General features: G+C 39.0%; 1 protein-coding gene across 6 annotated transcripts in view; it reads right to left on the bottom strand.

The window, feature by feature from the left end:
* Samd12 (sterile alpha motif domain containing 12) overlaps nt 1–25,307 on the bottom strand; it is a 503,423-nt gene that overhangs the window by 238,565 nt on the left and 239,551 nt on the right. For 5 of the 6 annotated variants that reach the window (XM_011245660.3, XM_006521081.4, XM_006521085.4 and 2 more), the window contains exon 4: nt 20,673–20,813. In XM_011245660.3, coding sequence (XP_011243962.1) covers nt 20,673–20,813 — 141 coding nt within the window. Of the gene's footprint in view, nt 1–19,839; nt 19,849–20,672; nt 20,814–25,307 lie in introns of all 6 variants that reach the window. The other variant, XM_006521084.4, reaches the window with a different exon arrangement.

Genomic DNA, 25,307 nt, shown 5'->3' on the forward strand with positions numbered 1-25,307 from the left:
TTGGAGGCATGGCAGGGAAGTGAAGTTGGGGTAGAAATTGAGTTACTTTTAAAAACTACAAGAGAATTAAACGCACTATACTTTTGCTTTAATACATATGGGATTCTGCTAGATTACAAACATTTTGATGAAACTCTGTGCAAGAAAACAAAGTTCCAAGTCTGGGGGAATGATTATTAAAAAAAAACAAAACAAAACTTTTTCGGTCAATAAACTTTGATCGATTATTTTATCTCTTCTGTCTTTTTGTGATACAGCCTTAGTTTTAGTAACACAAATGACACGAGAAAGCCAAAGTTCTTGACTCATAAAAAGATACATATCTGTATATAGTTTATAGTAAGTACTAATCATGACAGCTACCACACGAACCTTATGATGGGAAGGTAATGAGATGAAGGTCATGCAGCCTTCAACAGTGTTTGCTGGGCTTTAATGCTAAGCATTGGTTTTGTTCATATTTGATAACCTGGAAAGGGTGATTCTCCAAATGTGTAACATAAAGTCATATCACCTCTTACATAGCAGACACAGGAAAAACCTTGAGGTCATTATTAGCAATTTTCGGTATATTCATGTATGCTGAATCAATGTCTATTAAATCAAGATGTTAATGAGCAAAAATATCATGTTATTGATCTGACAAGACTAAGATCAGTCTGAGTATTTGGGAAACTAGCAAATACAAGGATGGCATCTCTGCTTCATTATGATATTAAGATTGGAGATAAATTTGATGGTTTCACATCCCCAAGCCCTAGAATGCAGTACATAGCTCTGAGAAACCATATAATTCCCCTTCCCAGAACCCACAAATCAGGAAAAATGGGAGCTAAAGGGGGATAATGATGTGTCTGGCAAATACCATATTTTGAAAAAAATCTTTTTTTTTCTTTCCATTTTTTATTAGGTATTTAGCTCATTTACATTTCCAATGCTATACCAAAAGTCCCCCATACCCACCCACCGAAAAAAAATCTTTTATTTGGACGTCTCAAGTATTAACTTGCAAAAGTTGGTCATAGCCAGCAATTAATTTGTGTGAGAAAAATAAGATAATCAAAAAAAGAAACAATTCATGGTAGGAAAGTAGTCACAGCGTTCATTTTGGAGCCAAGAAGTCATCCTACTCAGTCTAATGGTTACTTTTATGTGTTAAATTGCCTAGACTACAGGATGCCCAGATATTTGCTTATATAGGATTCTAGATGCACCTGTAGATATATTTCAGGTGAAATTAGTCTTTTTCCCTTGTAGCCATTGCAAAGCAGATGGCCATACCATGTGTTCACAGGGCCCTATCCAATCATCTGAAAACCTGAATCCAATTAAAAGTCTTACTTTTCTGAGAGCAAGTGAGGACTCTCTCTGCCTGACAGCCTCATGCTGCGTGATTGGTGTTTCCCCAATCTCAAACCTAAGCCCTAAAACATTGGCTTTCTGCTTCTGAACTTCCAGACTTGGGTTCACTTTCCTGCTATGGCACCTCCCTTCTCACTATACCCTCTTGACGCTCTAACTTATGTTAGCTTTCTTCAAGTACTTAGAATTCATTAAACACTTTTCAATGATGTATTCAGTGTGTCAACTAGAAAGGTTTATGTGTCAACTGACAATGATAAGTAGTAGCCTGTTGCTTCTAGATGCTTCTATAAAAGTGTTACCAGGAGAGACCAGTATTTGAGTCTGTAGGCTGAATAAAAGGATTAATATTCAGCACCAAATTTGAAACCACTGAGAAAGAAATAGAACAATAGGGGTGGGGGGAGATGGTGAAAGCAGGCTCTTTCCCAAGTTGGTTCTTTTAACTTCCGTTACTTTTGCACATTGATGCTACCGATAGGTAGGCCTTTGGACAATGGAATCTATACCAGTAGTGTCAGCTTCTCCTAGGCTTCTTGCCTTGTGTTGAATGGCGTCATTAACTTCTGTGGTTCCTCAGGCTGTGGATGACAGGTTGTAGGACTTCTCAGCCTACATAATTGTGTGAGCCAGTTCCCATAATATAACTCCTCATGTATCTATATATACCCCACAGATTTTATTTCACAGAAAAACCCTAATACAGACTCAGTTCAGTCTGTTTCTTTCAACTGGGACAATTTTCTTTTCTATAGTTCTTAAGCAGCAACTATGCTGGCCAAGCCCTCTTCCAGTTTTAGATTTCATATTCTGCCTGATCCATTAAATTCAGGGAAATTCCTTTGCTTATTTTCATATTCATTTGTAATCCAATATCTTTAACTCTCTTCTATATTTTTTGTGGTATCAGAGAAATCCAGTAAAGACCTCTCATGTAATAAACAGTAAACAGCTAGTTTTATAGTAAATACACCATTAGAGTATCATGTACTTCTCCAGGTTGCTGAGTACCTTAGCAACTCCATATTTATTTAATAGGAAAAGAGAAAGCAAATACACCCTGAGGATTCTGAGCCCAGGCTTGTTTCAGAGGTCAGCGTCTCTTGGACATCGTCCTAATATTTTCGTCTAGTATCTTTGCTTCCCTCTGTCACTCCTCTTCCTTGCAACAGCCCTTCACATGCAAATTTACTTCATTTGTCTTTGATGGCAAGGATTATCTAATTCATCCCTTTATTGTGACTTACACAAAGTATATAGGGGTTTCTTGGTACCAAGTAGATTCTTAATAAATGTGTTTTGAAGGGATCTCTGAATGACTGTGAATAATTACCATAAAGATAAATGAAAGGAGAAAGAGATAATAAAGGGGTGTTTGTTTCAGAGATGACAGCAGACTCTTCTCTTGGCCATGATACAGCTCTGTACTAATGTTTTTAAAACTCCAGACTCTATTTCCAGTTCAGTTGACAAGTGTGGTACTGAAAATGGCATGGAGAAACTTTGATGCAAGAAGCAGATGTGCTAGCCACACTGAATGATGTCAGATACGGAGGACTGGTGGCTCAAAAGAAGAAAGGTGGCACAGAATTTGGTAATATGCAATACAAAGAATAGATATCCTAAACACACATATCTCTTTCTTCTGAGAATAGCCAGAGCAGTTCACTGTACCTCTGAGAGCTCCAAGAGCATTCAGCTGCCACAGGAACTAGACTGCAGGGCTGCAGGCTCTGCATTCACCACGAAGGAAGAAACCAACCTCCGTGGCAGTAAACCCAGGATGGAGCCACCTTCAGTAGAACATGAACCATTTGAGATCTTTCATATCTAAATCCATAAGCTTAAAGTGATATAATCACACAGTCATCCTGAATTGTCCAAAGAAGAGTATCTTATTTGAATGCTAACGAGTCAATGGGGAAGAACTTTTGAGGTTGGTGAGCTCTACAGAAGTTGCCAGGAAGAAACATTTGGAATATTTGGGAATCCCCCTCACTCTTCACCACAAGTATGAGAAACAGGATGTGTGTGGACATCTTTCCCATATGTTGTCTGGAGAGACAATCTGTCTAGAGCAGACAAATATTTTTCACTTAAGAAGACTCCTACAGATCAAAAGCAAGAGTCAATATCAAGCCATACTTCAAACAAAATACCTTCTTGAACTAATTGGCCACAATGGACTCAGAACAAAACTGAGTGAATGCTAACTAGGATGCACACATCATCATTCAAAACCCTCCTGATAAAAGGATGGGGTTTCCATCATCCCTAAAAGACAGGTGTGTTTAGAGTTTTATGTATATAGCTCACATTAAGGAGAATTTCTTTGACAAGTTGAAGAGTTGATAAAATTAGAAGCATTCCTCACTCCAAAATTTGCCTAATGAGGTATGAAGATTTTGAAGGGGGTCAGGGGCAAGCTTGCAGAAGTAACAGTTTGTAGATATACCACTGTCTTGGAACAAATTAGAACAAACAAGCAGATCATAATCAAATGGCACTGAATGAGTCTGTAAATGACCCCAATCTCAGAAGGAGAATCTCAACAAATCTGATGAGATTCTTCACCCTATAGCCTTACCCATCATAGGCCACTGAGAAATGACAAGGGTCAAAGGAGAAAAGTTTCCTTTATAGTAACTGGACAATGCCATGCAGGAGAGCTTGAAAATCCTAGACAAAACAATGTGGGTTGAGTGGCTTATAAACTGAAGAGCCATCATTATCTGTGGAAACCAAGTTAACATAGATTACAATGCTGCAGATACTATTTCGGGGAAGGAGGGTGGAGAAGAAATAATAGAGAGATTCTAGATAATACTTTGTATGGAGAAAGTTGATCTACATCAGTTTTGATAATTACCTTTACTTTTTATAAACTCAAATTTGTATCTACGACTAAGCGAAGATTATATGGGAGGTAAAATAAAGCTAGAAGATGAGAAAAAGTACAATAAAATTTAAATCTGAAAAATTCACAGAGGATCCACGTTTTGCTCAACACTATGCTAGAAGGTAGGCAAACAAAGCTAAGTCAGACAATCACAGAGGTTATTCATATCTAGAGAGAGTAGAGCAGTTCTAGGGCCCCAGGATATATCAGTTTCTTTTTGGCTCAGGGACTTGAAATCTGACACAAGCAACTTAAAAGCAGAAAAACAGGGATGATTTATTTTGGACTGCAGTTGCAGAGGATAAAATACAGTCATTTGGTTTTATTGATTCTGGATCTGCAATGAGGCAGAAGATCCTGCTGGTGAGTGTATGATGGAGAGGAGCTACTTACCTCATGGCAGGCAGGCAGCAAGGAGAGAGAGGGAGAGAGGGGAAGAAGGAGAGGAGGAGGAGGAGGGGGGGAGGGAGGAAGGAAGAGAGAGGCAGAGAGAGAGAGAGAGAAGAGATAGCTCCTCAGCACTTACCTAAGTTAACCCACTTTCTTCCAACTAGGCTCAATCTCTTAAATTCCCAGAATCTCATGAAAAGCATTGCTTGTTGCAGATATAGACCTAACACGTGATCCCTCTGGGGCTAGAATTGATGTCTAAACTACAATACAGGCTCCCCTTTTTACAACATGACAGAATTTGTCCATTATCTAATTTTTTTCATCCAAGAGCTAATTCATGTGGCATATCCATGGCAAGTTTTTCTTATTCCATGGTGTTTCCAGTCCCATTTACATTTAGTTTCCATGCCTCCACCCCCCTTCCCCCATTGCACATCTGCACAACTCTATAACAGCTCTAACTTCACTACTAGATCAGGTGTTCCTTTCATCTCTGATGCCTACTATGAGACCCAGTGCTCATGAAAAGAAGGGAAAATGGATACTCTGTAATAAATGCATAATTAGTATGACTAAAGGAGCAATTCACAGTGGGACATGATTGGTTCTGAAAGATAAGGCAGAAGGGATGGAGACTCACCAAGGCTACATCCTTTTTCAAGTTTTATTAGCTCATCATCATAAGCTTGTGAAGTAAATTCTATCCTTATTTTTATACCTGAAGTATCATCTCTAGAAAGTAATTTGCCCAAAGATAACATTAATATATCAATGATGTATCTAGATGTCTTTCTATGGGATGCTATGAAGTTTTAATTTTCTTCTGTTAGCAATTGGAAGTCAGCAGATATTGCAGCCATGTCCAGCCATTTGACATTATGTTACAATATTGTCATCTACAAACTACACACTCAGGTACTGTGTAACTGGACTAAAAAATAATCGCACACACAAAACTCCATATAATATTCTATCAATTTTGTATTGGGCCACATGCAGAGTTATCCTGGGACACGTGGAGCCTGCAGGTCAAAGGCCAAATACCCTTGCTGGGAAAGGGTGAAAATAACATTGTTCGAGATATGTTTAAATGAACTATGCCAACAGGAGTGAGAAGGTGATTGAATAGTGTCTTAGTTAGGGTTTTACTGCTGTAAACAGACATATGACCAAGGCAACTCTTGTAAGGACAACATTTAATTGGGGCTGGCTTACAGGTTCAGAGGTTCACTCCATTATCAGTAAGGCGGGAACACAGCAGCATCCAGGCAGTCCTGGTGCAGGAGGAGCTGAGAGTTCTACATCATTATCTGAAGGCTGCTAGAGGAAAACTGGCTTCCAGGCATCTAGGGTGAAGGTCTTAAGCCCACACCCACAGTGACACACCTACTCCAACTAGGACACACCTCCTAATAGTACCCCTCCCTGGGCCAAGCATATATAAACCATCAAAACTAGGTAGGGTGGACACAGGTGATCAAAACCTAACTAGTAGGTTAGGCTAGTGGTCTCAGAAGGAGATGCAAAGGAGGGAATTGAAACAGTGATGGGATGCTGGTGGGGCAGGTGAGACTACAAACAGCCCAGACTCTGAGTGAAACTTGAAGGCTCTGTCTACTGATTCCATACGGACAGTGAGTAGAAGGGAATGGTACAGCTGCCACTGTGCCTTCAACATCAGCTGACTGGGGAACATAAGTACTGTTTCTTTTTTTTGTTGTTGTTGTTATTTTGTTTTGTTTTAAGATTCATTTTAAGTATCATGTCTAAGTAGTTGTGTATAGCCCTGGTGGAAATATACTTGAATGCTGGTACCCATAGCTTCCAGTAGATTATGTCAAATCTGCTGGAGCTGTTGTAACAGGAAGTCATGAGAAACCCAATACGATGGGAACTGAATGCAGGATTTTTTTTTTTTATTTCTCTTTCTCTTTTTTAAAAAAGAGGAACACATGCTTTAAGTATCTAGCTATTTCTCTAGCTTTGAGCAATGTAAAATTAACATTGAATTATTGGTTCCTTTTGGGTATCTGATATTCACATAAGTGAATAATTTAAAGAAAAATATTTCACTCTTTCAGAAGGCTTTGTCTACCATGCAACAGATAGTACGTGAGAGCAACTCACTTCATGCTGGCCAGGAAGCAGTATAGAGAAATACTCAGAAGAAAGCAGGGCAACTTCCAGCTCCAAAAGGCATGCTGTATAGGGACATATCTCCTGTAATTCCTGTAATTTTCTCTTGTGTTCTACAGTTCTACCACCTCCCAAGGGTCAAATCTGGATCAGTCAATTTATGACTGCATTCCTTTTGGTCAGAGCTCTTATGATGTAGTAGCTCTAGAAACCCACACAGACATAGCCAGGGGTGGGCTTTACTGACTTCATAGGTGCTTCTCAGGCTGATCAAGTAATCAGTCAGCATTGCCCACTGTGAGTAGAAAATATGGCGGTTAAGACTGAGGGATTTGGTGGTTGGGAATGAGTAAAATATGTGGTGCATAATTTTCAGAGAGTGTGTTGAGAAAACCTAGATCCATTTTCAGGAGGTATAAACACTCAAGAAGTTGCAGAAGTTGTATATACCACTAGCCTAAATAGGAGCTATTAAGTCAAGACCAGGAGAAGTTAGAGGGTCATTATCAGGACAATGGAGAGTGTTGAGGAGGTAAAGCTCAATGCTCCCTTCTGATACAGCAGAAGAGCCAAGTATGAACATGGACATGTGCATAAAACTTGCAACACCAGTGTCACGGCTAAATTTAACCGCCATGTACCCAGCTCTGCTTCAAAATAAAAAGTGAAAAAAAGAGATGGCTGGCGATAGGGCTCAGTGGAAGGACACATCACTAGAATGCACAATACTTTAGGTTTCATCACTGCAACATCAAAACAAACACCAATGATATAGTTGATTTCTCCAAAAACTAGCCCTCTTTCTCCTTCCCCCCTCTCATATATATATGTGTGTGTGTGTCACATATATGTGTGTGTGTGTGTGTGTGTGTGTGCATGTATGTATGTATGTTTTGGACTGAGTCCAATCTTATTCTTTATAAATTGAAGAATATTAATTTAATAATTTGAAAATAAGATCTGTGAATTGTTTATGAAATAAATATCTATTTAGGATACAAATGAGTCATTTTATCTCTATATATTCTTCCAAATAAATGAAATCCAAAATTTATAAGACACCTTGATGTGAATGATTGCAGTAGTTACCCAACAGTAAGCACCTATAATCATACTTTTACACCCTCACACTACAAACAATGACTTGTTTTGTATGTAAATTACACATTAATAATGACAATGAGAGAAAAATACTTGGGTGGGAATTGGGAGAAGTGGTATGTTTTTTAAGACATGCTAGGGACTAGCCATCAAGATTTCTCTATTCCTCCTTGAGTTTCTATTATCAGACATGTGGAAAGAGATTAGATAATTTCTTAAGAGCCCATTGCTCTGTTCTAAAATCTTCCTTCTTTAAGCAAGGTTGGTGGACCAGATGGCCCACTTTAGTTGCTGAAGCATCACTGTGGAGGTGACTGGACTAAAATACCTTAACTGTACACAGAGTTCTGAAAAGTCTTCTTGGATCTGAATGCAATATTTTCAATTTTTGTCTTTCCAAAGGATGGAGCACTGGAGCAGTTCATCTGGCCATGCAATTCCCAACTAAATTTTGACACATATAAATATTAATTCGAAATAGCCTTTTGGGAAACACTAATGTTTAATGAATCCAAACCAACCCTGATTCATATTCTCTCTCTCTCTCTCTCTCTCTCTCTCATGTGTGTGTGTTTGTGTGTGTATATGTGTCTCCATTTTATAAGCCACAATAATAAAGACATCGAAGATATCTATATTTACCACCATCGTCTGTCCTAATTGCTTTATACTGCCTGATTTTACCCCAAACTGTTGTTGCTATAGTTTTAAACAATTTCTACTTCTGTAGCTGAAAAAGTCATTGAAATGAGACACCAAAAGAATGGGGGCATTATTGTAGTACCCACAGTATTGAGGTAAACATTTATAACTTAAAAGAGAAAAATTCAGGAATAGCAACAATAATTTTGATGTATCACGAGTTGACTTTTAAAACACAAGTCAACAGACTATAGCTCAGACATTGTTTTAGTTATAGTGCAGAAAGCACATAACATTGAACTTTCCATCTTAACTATTGCTCAGTGTAATAGTAAGTACTAGTAAGTATATTGAAATTATACTGAAATAGATATAGGTTAACATTTCCATTTTGCTTATCTGTACCTATGAACTATTCAACAGTAGTTCTTGGTCGTTGCTCTTGTTTCTGTGATCTGAACCTAGCTTCCTTAATGTGCATCTGTTCAGCCTGTACCTGGATTTCCTTCTTATTCAATATTTTCAAATGATGTTCCTTTTTAAGTATGCTGTATATTTTCTCCTTCCTGTATCCATGCATGTGATGCATATTTGGGTTGTTCCCATCTCTTGGTCAGTGTGCTGCAATGATCACAAGGACACTAGCATTAACTCAAGCTTGGCCTTTAATTTCATTTGGCCATATTGAAAAGTGGGATCAGATGACAATTCCAATTTGAATTATCTGATGCACCTCCACAGTAACTTTAATAATGGATATACAATTCTGTATTCCCTTTATCATTGAGTAAGGGTTTGGAGTTCTCTATTTTCTTAACTTTTTTGTATATATTTTTTTACTCTGAAAATTCTAATGGGTTTGAAGTGATAGTCATTGTGGTTTTTATTTATATTTCTGTAAGCATTTATGTTAAATGTGTTTTCATATAATATTTGGCTACTTTAGTTCTTTGTAAAACAATTCAAGTCCTTTAGCTGTTAAAATAAAATCATTGTTACTTTTTCTGAGTGGTAGAAGTTCTTTATACAATCCCTTACCAGATATGCAACTTGAAAATATCCTCCCCCATTTCTAGGTTACCATCACATTTAGAGTCTTTGTTTTTCCATGCATCAGCAATTATTTTCTAAGTAGAGGTTTTTTAAAGAAGATCTGCTCAATTCAGTTAAGAATCATATAGGCTACAAAGAATACCAATTTAAAATGTTTACCAACCTCTGGCTTAATTCATATTTCAGGTTTTCACACATATATAATTTTCATATGAAATCCCATTCACTCACCATTTTGAGATGTAGTTCTTACCACATCTGATAAATCAGGGGCAAAGAAGTATAATAGATTTAAAAAACCTGTTCTAATGGGATACAAGCAGGAAAGAAAGAAGTCAAAAGTTTTCATTCTTAAATTTAACATTTTAGCAGTTATTAGATGCAAAATTAGCATATAGGCTTTCTGTATAATAATAATAAATGCATAGAGAAAGAAATCAGTAAACTCCATTAACAATGGCCTCAAAAATATTTAGGAATAGTAAACAGTACCAAGAACTGTAGTAGCCCTATCATGAAAACGTAAACAACAAGGAAAGATTATATAGGAACTGAAAGGACTTTTCATAGGAAGAATTAATATTGTAAATATTCTTTTGGTAGCAATAGCACCAAAAGAAGGCTACAGATTCAATGCAATCATCATCAAAATTCCTGTAGAAAATAGAAAAGTAAAACCAAAATTTTGAAAAGACATATGGAAACACAAAAGACTCTGTAAAACCAGAGCAGTCTACCCTGAACAGAAGAATAAAGCCAGACTTATCACAATACCTGATTCCAAGGTATGCCATAGCAGTCACTAAGAAAAACATCCTGGTACCAGCACAGAAATAGATTCATAGATCAGTAGAAGAAGGGACTTCAGGATAAACTCACACAGTGACAGCCATGGAACTTCTGGCAATAAAACCAGAACAGATCAGAGAAGACATCCTCTTCAACAAATGATGCTGGCAAAGTGGGATATCTACATGTAAAGAGTGAAACCAGATAACTATCTTTCACACTGAACAAAATCAACTCCTAGTGTATCAAAAGCCTTAATGAAACACGTCAAACTAAAACTGAGGGTGAACAAAGTCAGGAAATCCTTTAGGACACAGCGTGGACAACATACTCTGTGAATAGGACCGCCAGTTACTCAGAAATTAGTGTCAGCAACTGGTAAAAGCTTCATGATCTTCAAAAGTGTTTGTACAACAAAGGAAACAATCAAGACAGCCTACAGAATTAGAGAAAAATGTTTTCTGATTATGCTCTGACAGAGGGGCGAAGATCTAGAATATACAAAGGACTTAGAAGCCTAAAGAAAAAGAAATTAAATAACTTAATCAATACTCGAGCTAATGAAATGATCAGATAGTTCACAAAGATAATGGATGAGTGGCCAATATACAGATGGAAAGTGTCCAACATTAGAGCCATCAGAGAAATGCAAATAAAAGCTTCAGTGAGCCAGAGGATCAGCGAGTGTGCTGTGAATTTTGTCTCTGGGGGATGTCAGAAGCTAAACTCACAAAGTCTCACACACCCAAGTGACAGCCTAAACATGAGCTGAACAAGGACAATGACAATACCCATGCTAAGGTGGGGAGAGACCAGGATATCTGAAGCCCACACAGTGAACTACAGACAACTAAAGAATGCTGAAAGCAGGAGAAATAGTCTTGCTCAGGAAAGAGCACACCAAATGGTCACCCAATACCCAATGCAAAGATCTGAAAACATACATGATATAGACTAAGCAGTTATATTTAGGAATATCTATGGGAGGGTTTAGAGGGAGAAAGGGGACATGATGTAATTACATTATTACATTATAATCTCAAAAATAAAAGATATTTTTAAAAGAAGGGGGAGGGGGATGAAGGCAAGAACTCTGCCAGGGGGCACTAGGAGGAGGGCAATATTTGGGATGTAAATAAATAAAATTATTAATTAATAAAAACACCAACATCAATAACATCAACAAAGAATAATAGGCAAAATTCAAGGATAAACAAACAACCCAATTTTAAAATGCAAAACTATGCAACTTTGGTGGTTAAGAATTTTTGCTGCTCCTTTGGGGACCTGAGTCTGGTTGCCAGTATCCACTTTAGGAGTCTCACAAGTGCTTGTAATTCCAGATCAAAGGGATTCAATGCCCTCTTCTTGCCTCTCAGGTTGGTACACTCACATGAAATTCACTAATGCTGATATAGCTGTATATACATACATAAAAATAAAGACTAAATCTAAAAAAAAATGTTGAAAATTGGGGTTGGTGAGATGACTTAGTGGGTAAATGCACTTGTCACTAAACTTAATAGATGGAGTTCAATCCTCAGGCCTCATGTGTTGGAAGGAAAGACTCCTAAACGTTATCTTGTCGACCTCAGAATATATTCTGTGACATGTGCACATCCTCCCATACTGACACACACTTCATAGAGCATATATTTTTAAAAAATATGTAATTAAAAAACGGCATCAGACAGAATGACAGTCACTAAGAAACAAGTAAGAAATACTGACAAACACGCAGACAAAAACGGAAGCCTTACACAACTGTTTGTCCAATCATATGGAAGCCACTATGCACACTCCCTAAGAAACGAACCGGAGACCTACACACAACTCATCCATATATCATCCTAGTCTATGTCCAAATAAATCCAAGACAGCCCATCACTGAGAACTTGCACAATGATATTTGCTGAAGAACTAGTTACAAAGTCAAATAATAGAACTAAACTAGATATGTAGCAACAGAAAAATGGATAAAGAATGTCGGTCATATGCACAGTGGAATAATTTACACATAAAGAAGAATGGGAGTGGTTGGCATAAGGAAAGGGGAATGTATAGAATTATAATTTCAAAAATTAGAAATTAAAAAATACTTTTTAAAAAGAAAATTATGCTATTTGCAAGAAAATATATGCAACTGGAGACACTCATCAAGCAAATTAAGTCAATTTCAGACGGAAAATATTACATATTTTTCTCATTTGTGGGTGTTAGATATACTATCTATCTATCATCTATCTATCTATCTATCTATCTATCTATCTATCTATCTATCATATGTATAATTGAAAAATAGAAGCAAATTTGGGAAGAGAACTCCACTATATACCTGCAGGAAAATGGCCTTGTATAATCCTGCATAAGAAAAAAATTATCTGTCCCCAAAGAGACCAGTGAAGCATGGGAAGAAAGCTAAGAGCATGCTTCGGACTCAGACATTTCCTGTGCTATGCTTTCTACCAAGGCCTATCTTCCTTTGGGCACGATAGTTCTTCTGTGTCACTTCCTCATAGGTATATCGAGAATGGCAAACAATAGGGGCCACAGTGGAGACTATGAAGAGCTGATGTGACAACTAAACCCGTGAGCTGGATTGAGCACATTATTTAGTATCTGTTGGGAAGTTTTGCTTTCTGGAAACAATGCCTACTATTAAAAAGCTAAAAGTAAATTTGAGGGATTCTTGACTACTTGGTACCACTGTTATGTGCTGTATAAAGCACACCCCCAACCTTATCTCTCATGAATCAGGCGAAATGTCATGATGACTTTCAGGTTGCCTGCTAGGCTTCTCAAAACATAACTGGGAGTGTTCTGATCCAGCTGAGTTTCTAGTAGGAGCAGTTAATCAAGTGTCCCCACTAGATTGATATCCTGACTGCTCACAGAAGGAACACAGAAGACCCAAGGCTTTCCTTTAGATGAGACAATTTCCCTAAAGACACCAGAAGTAGAGCATGAAAGCAGAGGCAAACACTGATGGTGTTGCTTACAAATGTCAGGGAGCTAAGGGGCCATTGTCAATGGTAAGAGGGGCAGTCAGGACTTCAGGTAAGATGGCCCTGGCTTCTGATGGTGAGCTGTCTCAGGAGTACTTGTCATGGCTTCTGGACAGGGAGTAAAATCTGACATTTACTATATACCCATTATGCAATTTAAAAATAAGTCTTACACTGTGTGTGTGTGTGTGTGTGTGTGTGTGTGTGTGTGTGTGTGTGTGTGTGTGTGTCTTTCTAGAAGTCATAGATGAAGAAAGGCAAAGCAAAAAAAAAAAAAATCTTAATTTCACCCCTGTAAAATGAACATACGTGAATGTAAGTAAACTGAGTGTCACATAAATTTATTTCAGAAAAGGTTATTATAATGATGTGACTTGTAGTAAATGCACAAGCTTGGTTTAATTATGTGACAAGGCTAATGGCTGAGTATATTAGCCTCTAATTTCTGATATTCTTATTGGTTGAGCAGAGCTACTCATCTCTATTTCAGAAGTTAGTGAATGGGAGCAGAATGCTTAAAGAATTTCCCTGAAGCAACAAAATTAAATATTCAGGGCAGAACTTAAAATCCAAGAAGTTCCGATACTAAATTTATACGTTCTCCTTCTTGTTTATCCTTTATGTGTGTTCTTTAAAATAGTTCAAAAACTCATATTTCAAATGCAAAATGACATCTGAAGCACATATCCTCTTTCTATGGCCACCTTCCATGCCTCATGGGTGTAACTTACATTAGTTTCATATGTATTATTTAGTATTTTTTATATAAGCAAAGAATACACACAGAGAGACAACATTTTTCCCTTAATGGCTAATGTACAGTTTGCATACGGTTCTGAATCTTGTTTCTGTTTTATTTTTCATAGCTTCCCAGGAGTCCTTATTCATTCCTCACTTACAGGTTTAAACACCCCCAGTAACTATATGTGCCATGATTTACTTAGCCTTTTCCTTAGAGGAAGCCACCTAATAGTCTTCCAAGAAAAAAAACAAAAACAAAAACAAAAAAAAACTATATATTTTTAAAGGGACTCTAAAAAAACAAAATAGAGCAGAGATCTTCCATGCTCATGGATTGTATTAACATAGTAAAAATGACCATCCTACCAAAAGCAATGGACAGATTGAATGCAATACCCATCAAAATTCCAACACAATTCTTCAAAGACATGGAAACAGCAATTCTCAATTTCATATGGAAAAACAAAAAAACCCAAGATAGCGAAAACAATTCTTAGCAACAAAAGAACTTCTGTGGAAATCACCATCCCTGACCTCAAGCTCTGTTACAGAGCAATAGTGATAAAAAACCACATGGTATTGGTACAGAAACAGACATGTTGATCAATGGAATAGAATTGAAGACCCAGAAATAAAACCACATACTTATGGACACTTGATCTTTGACAAAGAAGCCAAAATATACAATGGAAAAAAAGAAAGCATCTTCAATACATGGTGCTTGTCTATTTGGCAGTTGGTATGTAGAAAATGAAAATAGATCCATATTTGTCACCTTGCACAAAGCTGAAGTCCAAGTGGATCAAGGACTTCAACATAAAACCAGATATACTGAATCCAATAGAAGAGAAAGTGGGAAAGAGACTTGAACTCATGGGGATGGGGGTGTTTGGGGGATTTCCTAAACAGAACTCCAATGGCTCAGGCTCTAAGATCAAGAATTGATAAATTGGATCTCATGAAACTGAAAGGCTTCAGCAAGGCAAAGACAGAGTCAATAGAACAAACTGGCAACCTACAGATTGGGAAAAAAATCTTCACTAACCCCACATCTGATAGAAGGCTAATATCCAAAATATACAAAGAACCCAAGATGCTAACTTCCAAAAAACCAAACAATGCAATAAAAAAATGGTATATAGAACTAAACAGAGAATTCAAAAAAAGGAATCTCACATAACTGAGAAGCACTTAAAGAAATGTTCAAAGTTCTTAGTGATCAGGGAAATGCAAATCAAAAAGACCTTGAGATTCCACCTCACAACAGTCAGAATGGTTAAGATCCAAACCTTAGGTGGTGAGAATGTGGAGAAAGAGGAACACTCTTCCATTGTTGATAGGAGTGCAAACTGGTACAACTACTATGGAAATCAATCTGGAGGTTCCTCAGAAAACTGGAAATAGATCTACCTGAAGACCCAGCTCTATCACTCCTGGACACATACCCAAAAGATGCCCCATGATGCCACAAGGGCACATGCTCCACTATGTTCATAGTGGCCTTATTTGTGATAGCCAGAAGCTGGAAACAATCCAGATGCCCCACAATGGAAGAATGGATACAGAAAACTTGGTTTACACAACGGAAACACCTATTAAGGACATGAGTTTTGCATGCAAATGCATGGACTAAAAAATATCCTGGGTGAGGTATCTCAGACCCCAAAGGACATGCATGGTATGTACTCACTAATAAGTGGATATTAGTCAGGAAAGTACAGAATACTCAGGATATAATCCACAGAATTCAAGAAGTTTAACAACCTAGAGGGCCAAGTGAGGATGCTCAATCTCACTTGGGAGGGAGAACAAAGCAGAGGACAGAGGGAGGGAGGGAATTGGGTGGGAGAGGAGAGAGGGTGGGGCAGGGGAAAGTGGAACATGATCAGGTATTAGGGGGACCAGGAGTGAAGCCCAGAGGACCAGTAGAATGAATGGAAATATACAACTTTGAGAGATGGAAGGTGGTGGGGACACTATAGAATGTACCAGAGACCTCGGAGGTAAGAGATGCTCAGGACTCAAAGAGAAGGATCTTAGATGAAATGCCCAGTAAAAAGACAGGTCATCAAGTGGATGGATGGGGTTGCCATCCTACTCTGGCCCAGAATTTTTCCTGTCTAAAATAAATTGCAGGGACAAAAATGGAGAAGAGACTGAGGGAAAGGAGATCCAGTGACTGGCCCAAATTGAGACCCATCTTAAGCCGAGTCTCCAAGGCCTGACAATATTACTCATGCTATGATGTATTTACATTCAGGAGTCTAGCATGGCTGCCCTCTGAGAAGCCCAAACAAGCAGCTGACTGAGACAGAAGCAGATACTTACACTCAACCAATTGCCAGAAGTCAAGGACCCCTGTGACTGAATTAGGGAAAGGTTGGATGAAGTTGAGGAGTAGGGCACCTCATAAGAAGACCAGCAGTCTTAACAAACCTGGAAACCCACCATCTCTCAGACACTGAGCCACCAACTAGGCAGCATACACTAGCTGGTCTGAGGCCCCCGACACTTATACAGCAGAGGACTAACTGGTCTGCCTCAATGAGAGAAGATGCACCTAACCCTTGAGAGACTTGAGGCCCTAGGGAATGGGGAGGCCTGGTGGGGTGTAGGGGTGTTAGAGTGTGGAGACATCCTCTTGGAGGTGGGGGAGGAGGAATGGGACGAGGAACTGCCAGAGGGCAGAATAGAAGGGGGATAACAACTGGACTGAACAAAAATATTAAAGATGATAAAAAACAAAAACCAAAATAGAAATACATTAAAAAATCCAACCATTTAATAGAAAAAAAAATCCTTTCCTCAAAAATGGAGTCCTTTGGGAGCAGAGGAGATGGCTCAAGGGTTAAAAGTAATTGCTTTGCAAGTATAAGGACTCAAAACCAGATTCTCAGCATCCACACAAAAAGCTAGGCTTGATGATGCACATCTGTACCTCCAGCAGCACTGTATCTCTTGCTGTGTCTGTGTCTCTGTCTCCCTGTCTCCCTCTCTGTCTCTCTCTGTCTCTGTCTCTGTCTCTGTCTCTCTCTGTCTCTCTCTGTCTCTCTCTCTCTCTCTCTCTCTCTCTCTCTCTCTCTCTCTCTCTGTGTGTGTGTATGTGTGTTAGAACTGGGATATAGAGACAGGCAAATCTTTAGAGCTCATTGGTCAGCCAACCTAGAGAAGTTAGTGAGCTAGTTCTATGTTGAATTACACAAACTAAATAGGTAGAGAGGGATAAAAGACATTCTATGTCAACATCTTGTCTCCATATGTGTGTGCATGCATACATGTGAGCATAGATACACACATAACATCAAGAGTGATAACTACCTCTAAAAATGGTTCATTTTAAAAAAATAATTCAAATTTAAGTACCAATGTGACAGCCCTCCAAACACACTTACATATTGAAGTTGTAATTCTTAAGGTATGGATTAAAGACCTGGGACCTCTGATAGAGGATTAGGTCATGAGGCCAGGATTTTATGAGATCCCTTTGTTAGGGATCTCAGGTGGATTCTGTCTTGCCTCTGAGATGTGAAACACAGGAAAATTACTCAGTAAGAATGGCCTATGAAATTAATTCCCTAGTGCTATGACCCTAGACTTCCCAGCATTCAGAAACATGAGAAACAAATTCCATTGCTTTTAACTGTGATGGGTTATGATTGACTATGACCTTGACAGAATCTATGATCACATAGGAGATACATTTATGGGTATGTCTGTGAGGGAACGAACACACTAAGGTTGGCAGGCCATTCATTGTGTGGACTGGGATTCAGGAGTGAGTAAATAGGAGACTAGGAACTCAACACCAGCATTCATGTCTCTCTCTGAATGTAAAAGTAATGTAGCAGCTGCCCCATAATCCTGCTGCCATACTCACCATTCTATGATGGACAGCTCTACCCTCAAACTGTGAGCTCAAATGAACCCATCTGTCCTTAAGTTGCTTCCATCAGATGTTTTGTCATAGCAGTAAGAATAGTAACTACAGCACAGGAACCTAAGCAGTTAGTGGCATTTATTGTTGCAGCTTGATTGGAGTATACAATCGACAGCAACAGAAACAAGCTTTGCATTAGAGTAGTGACTTCTTGTATCCTGACACTGTGTCCCATTTGTATAAGCTGGAAGTGTGAACCACTCTCCTCAAGATACAGACCCACAGAATTTTTAAAAAGGCTGAAAAATATCCTGAAATCATTGTACTTATTCAGCATATTATATTGTTGCTGTAGCCTTGTATTTGAAGGTTTGAAGAATCAAATATTTAATATTGAATCATACATCACCCCTGTAGTGAACCTCTATATGATATGCATGCTAAATCAGCCAGCTCCCTTGAGTTGATAGAACATTGATTCTTATTAGAACAAACTTAGACCCCCAAATAATTTAAAGCTTCCTCAGATCTCTTTACATCCTCTATTATCAATCTTCAAACATCTTGTCAATTTTGTATCTCTTTCTAAGGAAAAAAACCCAAGAAATTATCACTTCAATAACACTATGGATTTAATAAAGGTTGTCTCATATAAAGTGATTTTGAACAGTAACATGTAAGGGACAAGCAATAAGAAAGGCAATAAAAATTCAGAGAAAAACACCCACAAGCTAGAGAGAACACTAGTTCCTTCCGAAGAGAATGGCATGAAAGAATAAAGAACGTAGAGTTTTCAAAGGGATAGAAAATGCCAACAACACAATCAGAAAAGTTGAACTTAGGACCTTCCCAGAACACAGAGAGGTAGAAAGAAGTTTGCTGTGGTAGAGGGTTAATATGCTCCATTTAGAACAACCATGTGACTTTACAATAGATTTGGAAAACATGAAAGAGTACAATGAATATAGTTAAGCTCACCCACAAGCATATTTCGTAGCGGCAGCCATTATGAAAACGGCATAATCATCTGTACTCCTTTATTCACACATTATATTTGTAAAAATATATAAAATATGTATTGAAAAACTGAGCCATGCTTTAGGTCAACATTTCCATATGGTTTCATCCCATGCCTCACATCTTTTCCATCAGTATGTATTCCTTGAAAAAGTTCTTTTAATGCTTGGATTTTGTGGAGTTTAAGCAGAATTATTTGCTGCATTTTTATTCCATTTTAGAAGTAGCATTGTGAAAGCATGTCTTGTCTTAAATTGCATTATCTCTATTTTTAAAAGAAATGTAACGGTGTATCAGCATGTCACATTGAAATTTAAATTACTTAGCATACCCATTCTTCTGACCATAACACAAGGAGTGAGTCTCTGGGAACAAACTTTGAAGAAGCATATCAAACAGCGGGTGCCATTTTTACATCACTCTCTGTATATTTATCCTTCCACAACACTCGTCTTTCAGGCACAACATCATTTCCTCTAGGTCAGTGGTTCCCAACTTTCCTTATGCTGTGACTCTTTCATACAGCTACTCATGTCGTGATGACTTCCAACCATAAAATTACTTTGTGACTACTTCACAACAGGAATTTTGCTACTGTGATGAACTGTAATGCATCCTGATATGCAGGACACCCAATATGTGATCCCCCAAAGAGCCTCGACCCTCAGGTTGAGAACCACCATTCTAGACAACCAGACTATTACTGGGTTAGTCTAAATACAAAAACATGAATCTTGGCTGACCCACATTTCTGCACTATTCAAATGCATACCATTACTATATCCGCTTATTGAAAATTACCCAATGTTCTCAAAACCACTTACTTTATCATCCTTTCATTTACAACGATGCATGGTGGGCAACAAAGAAGAAAAAGTACAGTCGATGGAAGTTGATATCTATCAAATTATATGTATACATAAGTGACATTATAGTGGGGCTTCGATTTTTCTTCAAATAAGGATCTTTGTTTTTCTCATGACACTATTATGAGTTAAACAGCCATAATAGCCCATATTTAAATTCTCTAGACTAGATTTTAAATCACTCAATTCTCAAGAAGCTAATAGAGTTTTCAAAATCCCTAAAGTATATGCATGTATTAATTCAGTTAAATAAAGGTACATTTAAAATATTTCTCCCCTGTTGGCCAATGAAAAGCAAAGTAAAAGAAAATGTATCAAATCCACATCTCCATCACAGGGGATATGAAGTTTGGAATTCAATTTTAAGACCTCCTCAGAATTATTGGTGAGCTGAAGGCAGCCAGGACTATAGTATTCAGTTGTACAGCCTACACACACCACATTACTCTGGAGGGAACAATTGGGCCCGGACCAGTGTGATTGGTACCCTCTGGGGTTGTACAGTGGACAATCTCTGCAGCTGTATGTGATAACCTTGAAGTGAGCTGCAGTAAATTCTATTTGTGCATCCATTATTTATTTATGCATCTTTCTCTCTGGTGAGCAATAAAAAAGAAAAGTTTTAGAGAGAAGTAGTCTTTAAGGCTACCCACTTTTTTCTTTTCTTTTAATGAAGGAAACTCTGTTAGGAAACAACAACAAACTTTTCCTGGCTCCCCTCTGTCACAATGATAACGTTTTCTGTTTTCTCCTGGTCCCGTGCACCCACCCACGAGGAAGCAGCAGGGTACCTTGTGTGAGTAACTGCAGGTTTCTGACTTCTTCCCGCACTTTCAGTTGGAGCACCTGCTGCAGGATGTGCTGTCGCTGGTTCTCCTGGGCAATCCCCATGCGCTCCAGCTTCTTGTCTGTGAGTCTCAGCAGGGCTCGCCCTGCAGGGGTTTACGAAGTGGAGAAAGAGGCAAGTGAGCAACACCCTGGAGAACGACTACCATCTTAGTTTTGCCTATTCCCCCCCCCCCCAGGGGGGAAAACTTTATAACTAAGTGCAGCTGATTTAGAACAGGGGGACCCCCCATGGTCTACGCTGACAGAACTCATGGCCTGCACGGAGAAAATGCACCTATGCAAAAAAAGAGCCATTTTTATGTAACAGTGGTAATCCTCAGCAGACCCACACGATGAGGTAGGTAAAGTAGCGAACTTGCATATTTGGGTCACCAATTGCAGGTTTCCATGGAAACAATGCTCTTCACTGGGCGATGAGTTCTCTGCCGGCCAGTGGAGCCCTTTATTGACACCCCAGCTGCAGAACTAGATGCTCTCAATATGCTTATGGGAACTCCAGCAGAAATTCTTTTTTTTTTTTTTTTTTTTTTTTTTTTTTTGTGAGTCACACTTTTAAGGTGCAGTTTTAATCTGCAGTCATATAGTTCTCTTGCTCCAGCTGTGGAAAGCTCTGCTCCTCCCAACATTTACTGAGGACAAAAGGCCCAAAAGAATAGGGTGAGAGGAGACAAGAGAGGGACGCGATCCAGGAGAGCAAAACCCGTAGTCCTGGTGCCTGTGACGCCACTTATCTACATCTTGGCAACTCGGCATGTCTCCATTTCAGGTTTTGTTTGTTTGTTTCTTTTTGTTTTTGTTTTTGTTTTTTCCCTCAGATATTTTTGTTTTTCTTCTACCGTGATTTCTACGCAATTCAAAAATTATGCCCTTCTGGCATTTACCATGAAATAAGTATGCCTCACTCCCAAGGCTTATTACAAGGGAGAGATCCTCTTAAATGCCCACAGCACCATTTTCTCTCTTTCCTCAGCCCCTGAATGCTACACCTGCATGTCTGTCATCATTCCTATCATGAGGAAGAGACAGAAGTGGCTGCCTGCGGTCAATGGAAAATGTCTGTGTGTATGCTTTTACATAGACTTTGGAAACTGTTGGGAAGTCCACGCCCATGTCTTGGGTGTGTGCAGTTCTTTTCCTAAACACTAGTCTTCCTTTCTTAATATCCATGCTTTAATCTACATTATAATAGCTCTTTAGCAAACTGTAACTTTACTTCTTTATGAAAAAAAAAAAAAGAAATGAAATGTTCTATCACTTTTAGCAAAGAAACCAAACAACTAAGAGGCGAAGTTAATGAGCATTTCCATCCAAGGAACAAGGAAGTCCAAGAATGCAGCTGATGAATGGGTTGCCTGTGAATAGACCCAGGTGAACGGAGAGGAGTCAGTGCTAGTCAGTTTTCATCTTCCCTTCCCTTTAGCCCTTGCACACAACACCAGTCAAGGTAAGCTACATGCTGCTTATGGTGGCTTAAAATTACCCAGCAAAGCTTACTGGTTTATCCTGAACATTTTTGTTTTGTTGTTTGTTTTTGCTTTTGAGACAGGGTATTACCAAGTAGCCCATGCTTGCCTCAAACTTAAAATACTCCTGCTAAACACTCTCAAGTACAGAAAATTTGGTAGGCTAAATACTGCCTGGCTTTATTCTGTATGTTGACTTCAAGTTTACTTTCCTTGAACCTGGTGATCTAGATAATCAACACCAAAGTAGAGAAAAGTGCTATGCATCTCATCTCAGCAATGGAGTGCTTGGCCTACAGGCATTTATTAGCCAGAAGAAATTACATGATTCTTCCTACTCAGAAAAGAGCCTGCTGTATATTGTTATGTGCTATGATTCCCTCCAACATTCTGCCCAGAAATGAGGTGGCAAGGATAGGCAGAAATATTAGATTGAAATATTGATGACATAACCCTCGACCATTGTCAAGGAGGAAACTCTTGTCTCTCTGTCTCTCTCTCTCTCTCTCTCTCTCTCTCTCTCTCTCTCTCTCTCTGTGTGTGTGTGTGTGTGTGGTGACAGTGGTCTATAGCTCCTCTAGCATTTATATCTAAAGGAAGAAGCTTCATAAATACAGGTGAGGCTTGGTACTACAAGATGATCATAGTCACCATGAAAAAGGAACAAGAAAACAAAAGCAGGCTCAAGCCCCTTCCTTCCATTGCCTTCTGTAACAAAATAGAGCAACAACCCTGAAAGATGTTACATTCTCATTTGTTACCTTGCATGGCTAAAGAGGCTTTGCAAAGGGGTGAAGCATAAGGACACCAAGATGAGACAATAGCACATATCACCCAGGCAACCCCTCAAATCTCACTACAATGGTAAAGAGATGGGGGAGGGAAATGGTGTCGTATGCAAACAGAAGTCAGAATGATGTGGCCACTAGAGGCTGAGAAATAACTTCTCTTCAACAGATTCCAAAAGTCATTCCATTAACATCTCACTTTGAGTCCCCTGATACCCAGTTTGGATTTCATGAATGTAAGATGATAAATGTGAATAACTTTAAGCTTCTAAGCTTGTTACAGCATCAGTTATCCTCAGGAATGGAATTGACATCATAGTAAGAGCGCGAATAAACTAGCATAGGCTCAAGCTTGAAAGAAACAAGCAAACAAACAAACCATGGAGGAAGGAGATGGACACAGTTTCGTCTCATCTCCAGTTGAGGAGAAACTGATAGTTGATGAATTCTGGGCAAAGGTGAGTCAGTTCTCTTTACGGGTTTGACCACTGCCTGGTAGACAAAACCATGCTCCAAGGGATGACCCCACACCCAATGGTATTTGGGCAACATAAATGTAATTCAGTGGGTTAGTAATGAGAGAGAAAGGACATGATGTTTGATGGGTAAGTAGATTGGGGTGGGTCTGTAGAAGGTGGGGGAAGAAGGATGTACATGGTCAAAATACATGAATGTGAACAAAATACAGTGGTATGCAAGGCAAAAGGAATGAATGAGACCATTGTTTTTATTTTTTTTTTCAGGGTCTATTTGGTTGTTTCTTTTCTTTTTTTTATTACGTATTTTCCTCAATTACATTTCCAATGCTATCCCAAAAGTCCCCCACACCCTCCCCCTCCCTCCCCTACCCACCTATTCCCATTTTTTGGCCCTGACGTTCCCCTGTACTGGGGCATATAAAGTTTGCCTGTCCAATGGGCCTCTCTTTCCAGTGATGGCCGACTAGGCCATCTTTTGATACATATGCAGCTAGAGTCAAGAGCTCCGGGGTACTGGTTAGTTCATAATGTTGCACCTATAGGGTTGCAGATCTCTTTAGCTCCTTGGATACTTTCTCTAGCATCTCCATTGGGGGCCTGTAATCCATCCAATAGTTGACCGTGAGCATCCACTTCTGTGTTTGCTAGGCCCCAGCCTAGTCTCACAAGAGACAGCTATATCACGGCCCTTGCAACAAACGCTTGCTAGTGTATGCAATGGTGTCATCAGAGAAATGCAAATCAAAACAACCCTGAGATTCCACCTCATACCAGTCAGAATGGCTAAGATCAAAAATTCAGGTGACAGCAGATGCTGGCAAGGATGTGGAGAAAGAGGAACACTCCTCCATTGTTGGTGGGATTGCAAGCTTGTACAACCACTCTGGAAATCAGTCTGGCGGTTCCTCAGAAAATTGGACATAGTACTACTAGAGGATTCCAAAATACTTCTCCTGGGCATATATCCAGAAAATGTCCCAACCGGTAAGAAGGACACATGCTCCACTATGTTCATAGCAGCCTTATTTATAATAGCCAGAAGCTGGAAAGAACCCAGATGACCCTCAACAGAGGAATGGATACAAAAAATGTGGTACATTTACACAATGGAGTACTACTCAGCTATTAAAAAGAATGAATTTATGAAATTCCTAGGCAAATGGATGGACCTGGAAGGCATCATCCTGAGTGAGGTAACACAATCACAAAAGAACTCAAATGATATATATTCACTGATTAGTGGATATTAGCCCAGAAACTTAGTATAACTGAGATGTAAGATATAATTTGCAAAACACATGAAACTGAAGAAGAACGAAGACCAAAGTGTGGACACTTTGCCCCTTCTTAGTATTGGAAACAATCACCCATGGAAGGAGTTACAGAGACAAAATTTGGAGCTGAGACAAAAGGACGGACCATCTAGAGACTGCCATATTCAGGGATCCATCCCATAATTAGCCCCCAAACGAGACCATTGTTTTTAAAGGAACTCAAATAGAGAGCGCTATATTTCCTTTCCGTTTACAGTTTCTATGTGGAAGTCATGATGAAGAGCAGAGGAACTGTAATGTTGATTCCTGGGTCTGTCTGTGGAGGTAACACTAGAACTTGGGAGACAGATGAGGGGACAAAAGTGTCAAGGAGGCCTGAGGGATGGCAAACATCACTGCAGCATCGAGGAGAAGAGAAGACAACAGTAGGATGATCTGAGGTTCAGCTGGGACAGGGTTCCAGAGGGCTTGGCAGGCATGGGAAAGACTGGAGACAGGCTGTATGTGACGTGTGAACAGTTTTGAGCAGAGGTGACTTAGGCATCATGCCAGGTCTTCCCTGGATATTTCTGG

The sequence above is a fragment of the Mus musculus genome, chromosome 15 (genome assembly GCF_000001635.26).
Source record: "Mus musculus strain C57BL/6J chromosome 15, GRCm38.p6 C57BL/6J".
NCBI lineage: Eukaryota > Metazoa > Chordata > Mammalia > Rodentia > Muridae > Mus > Mus musculus.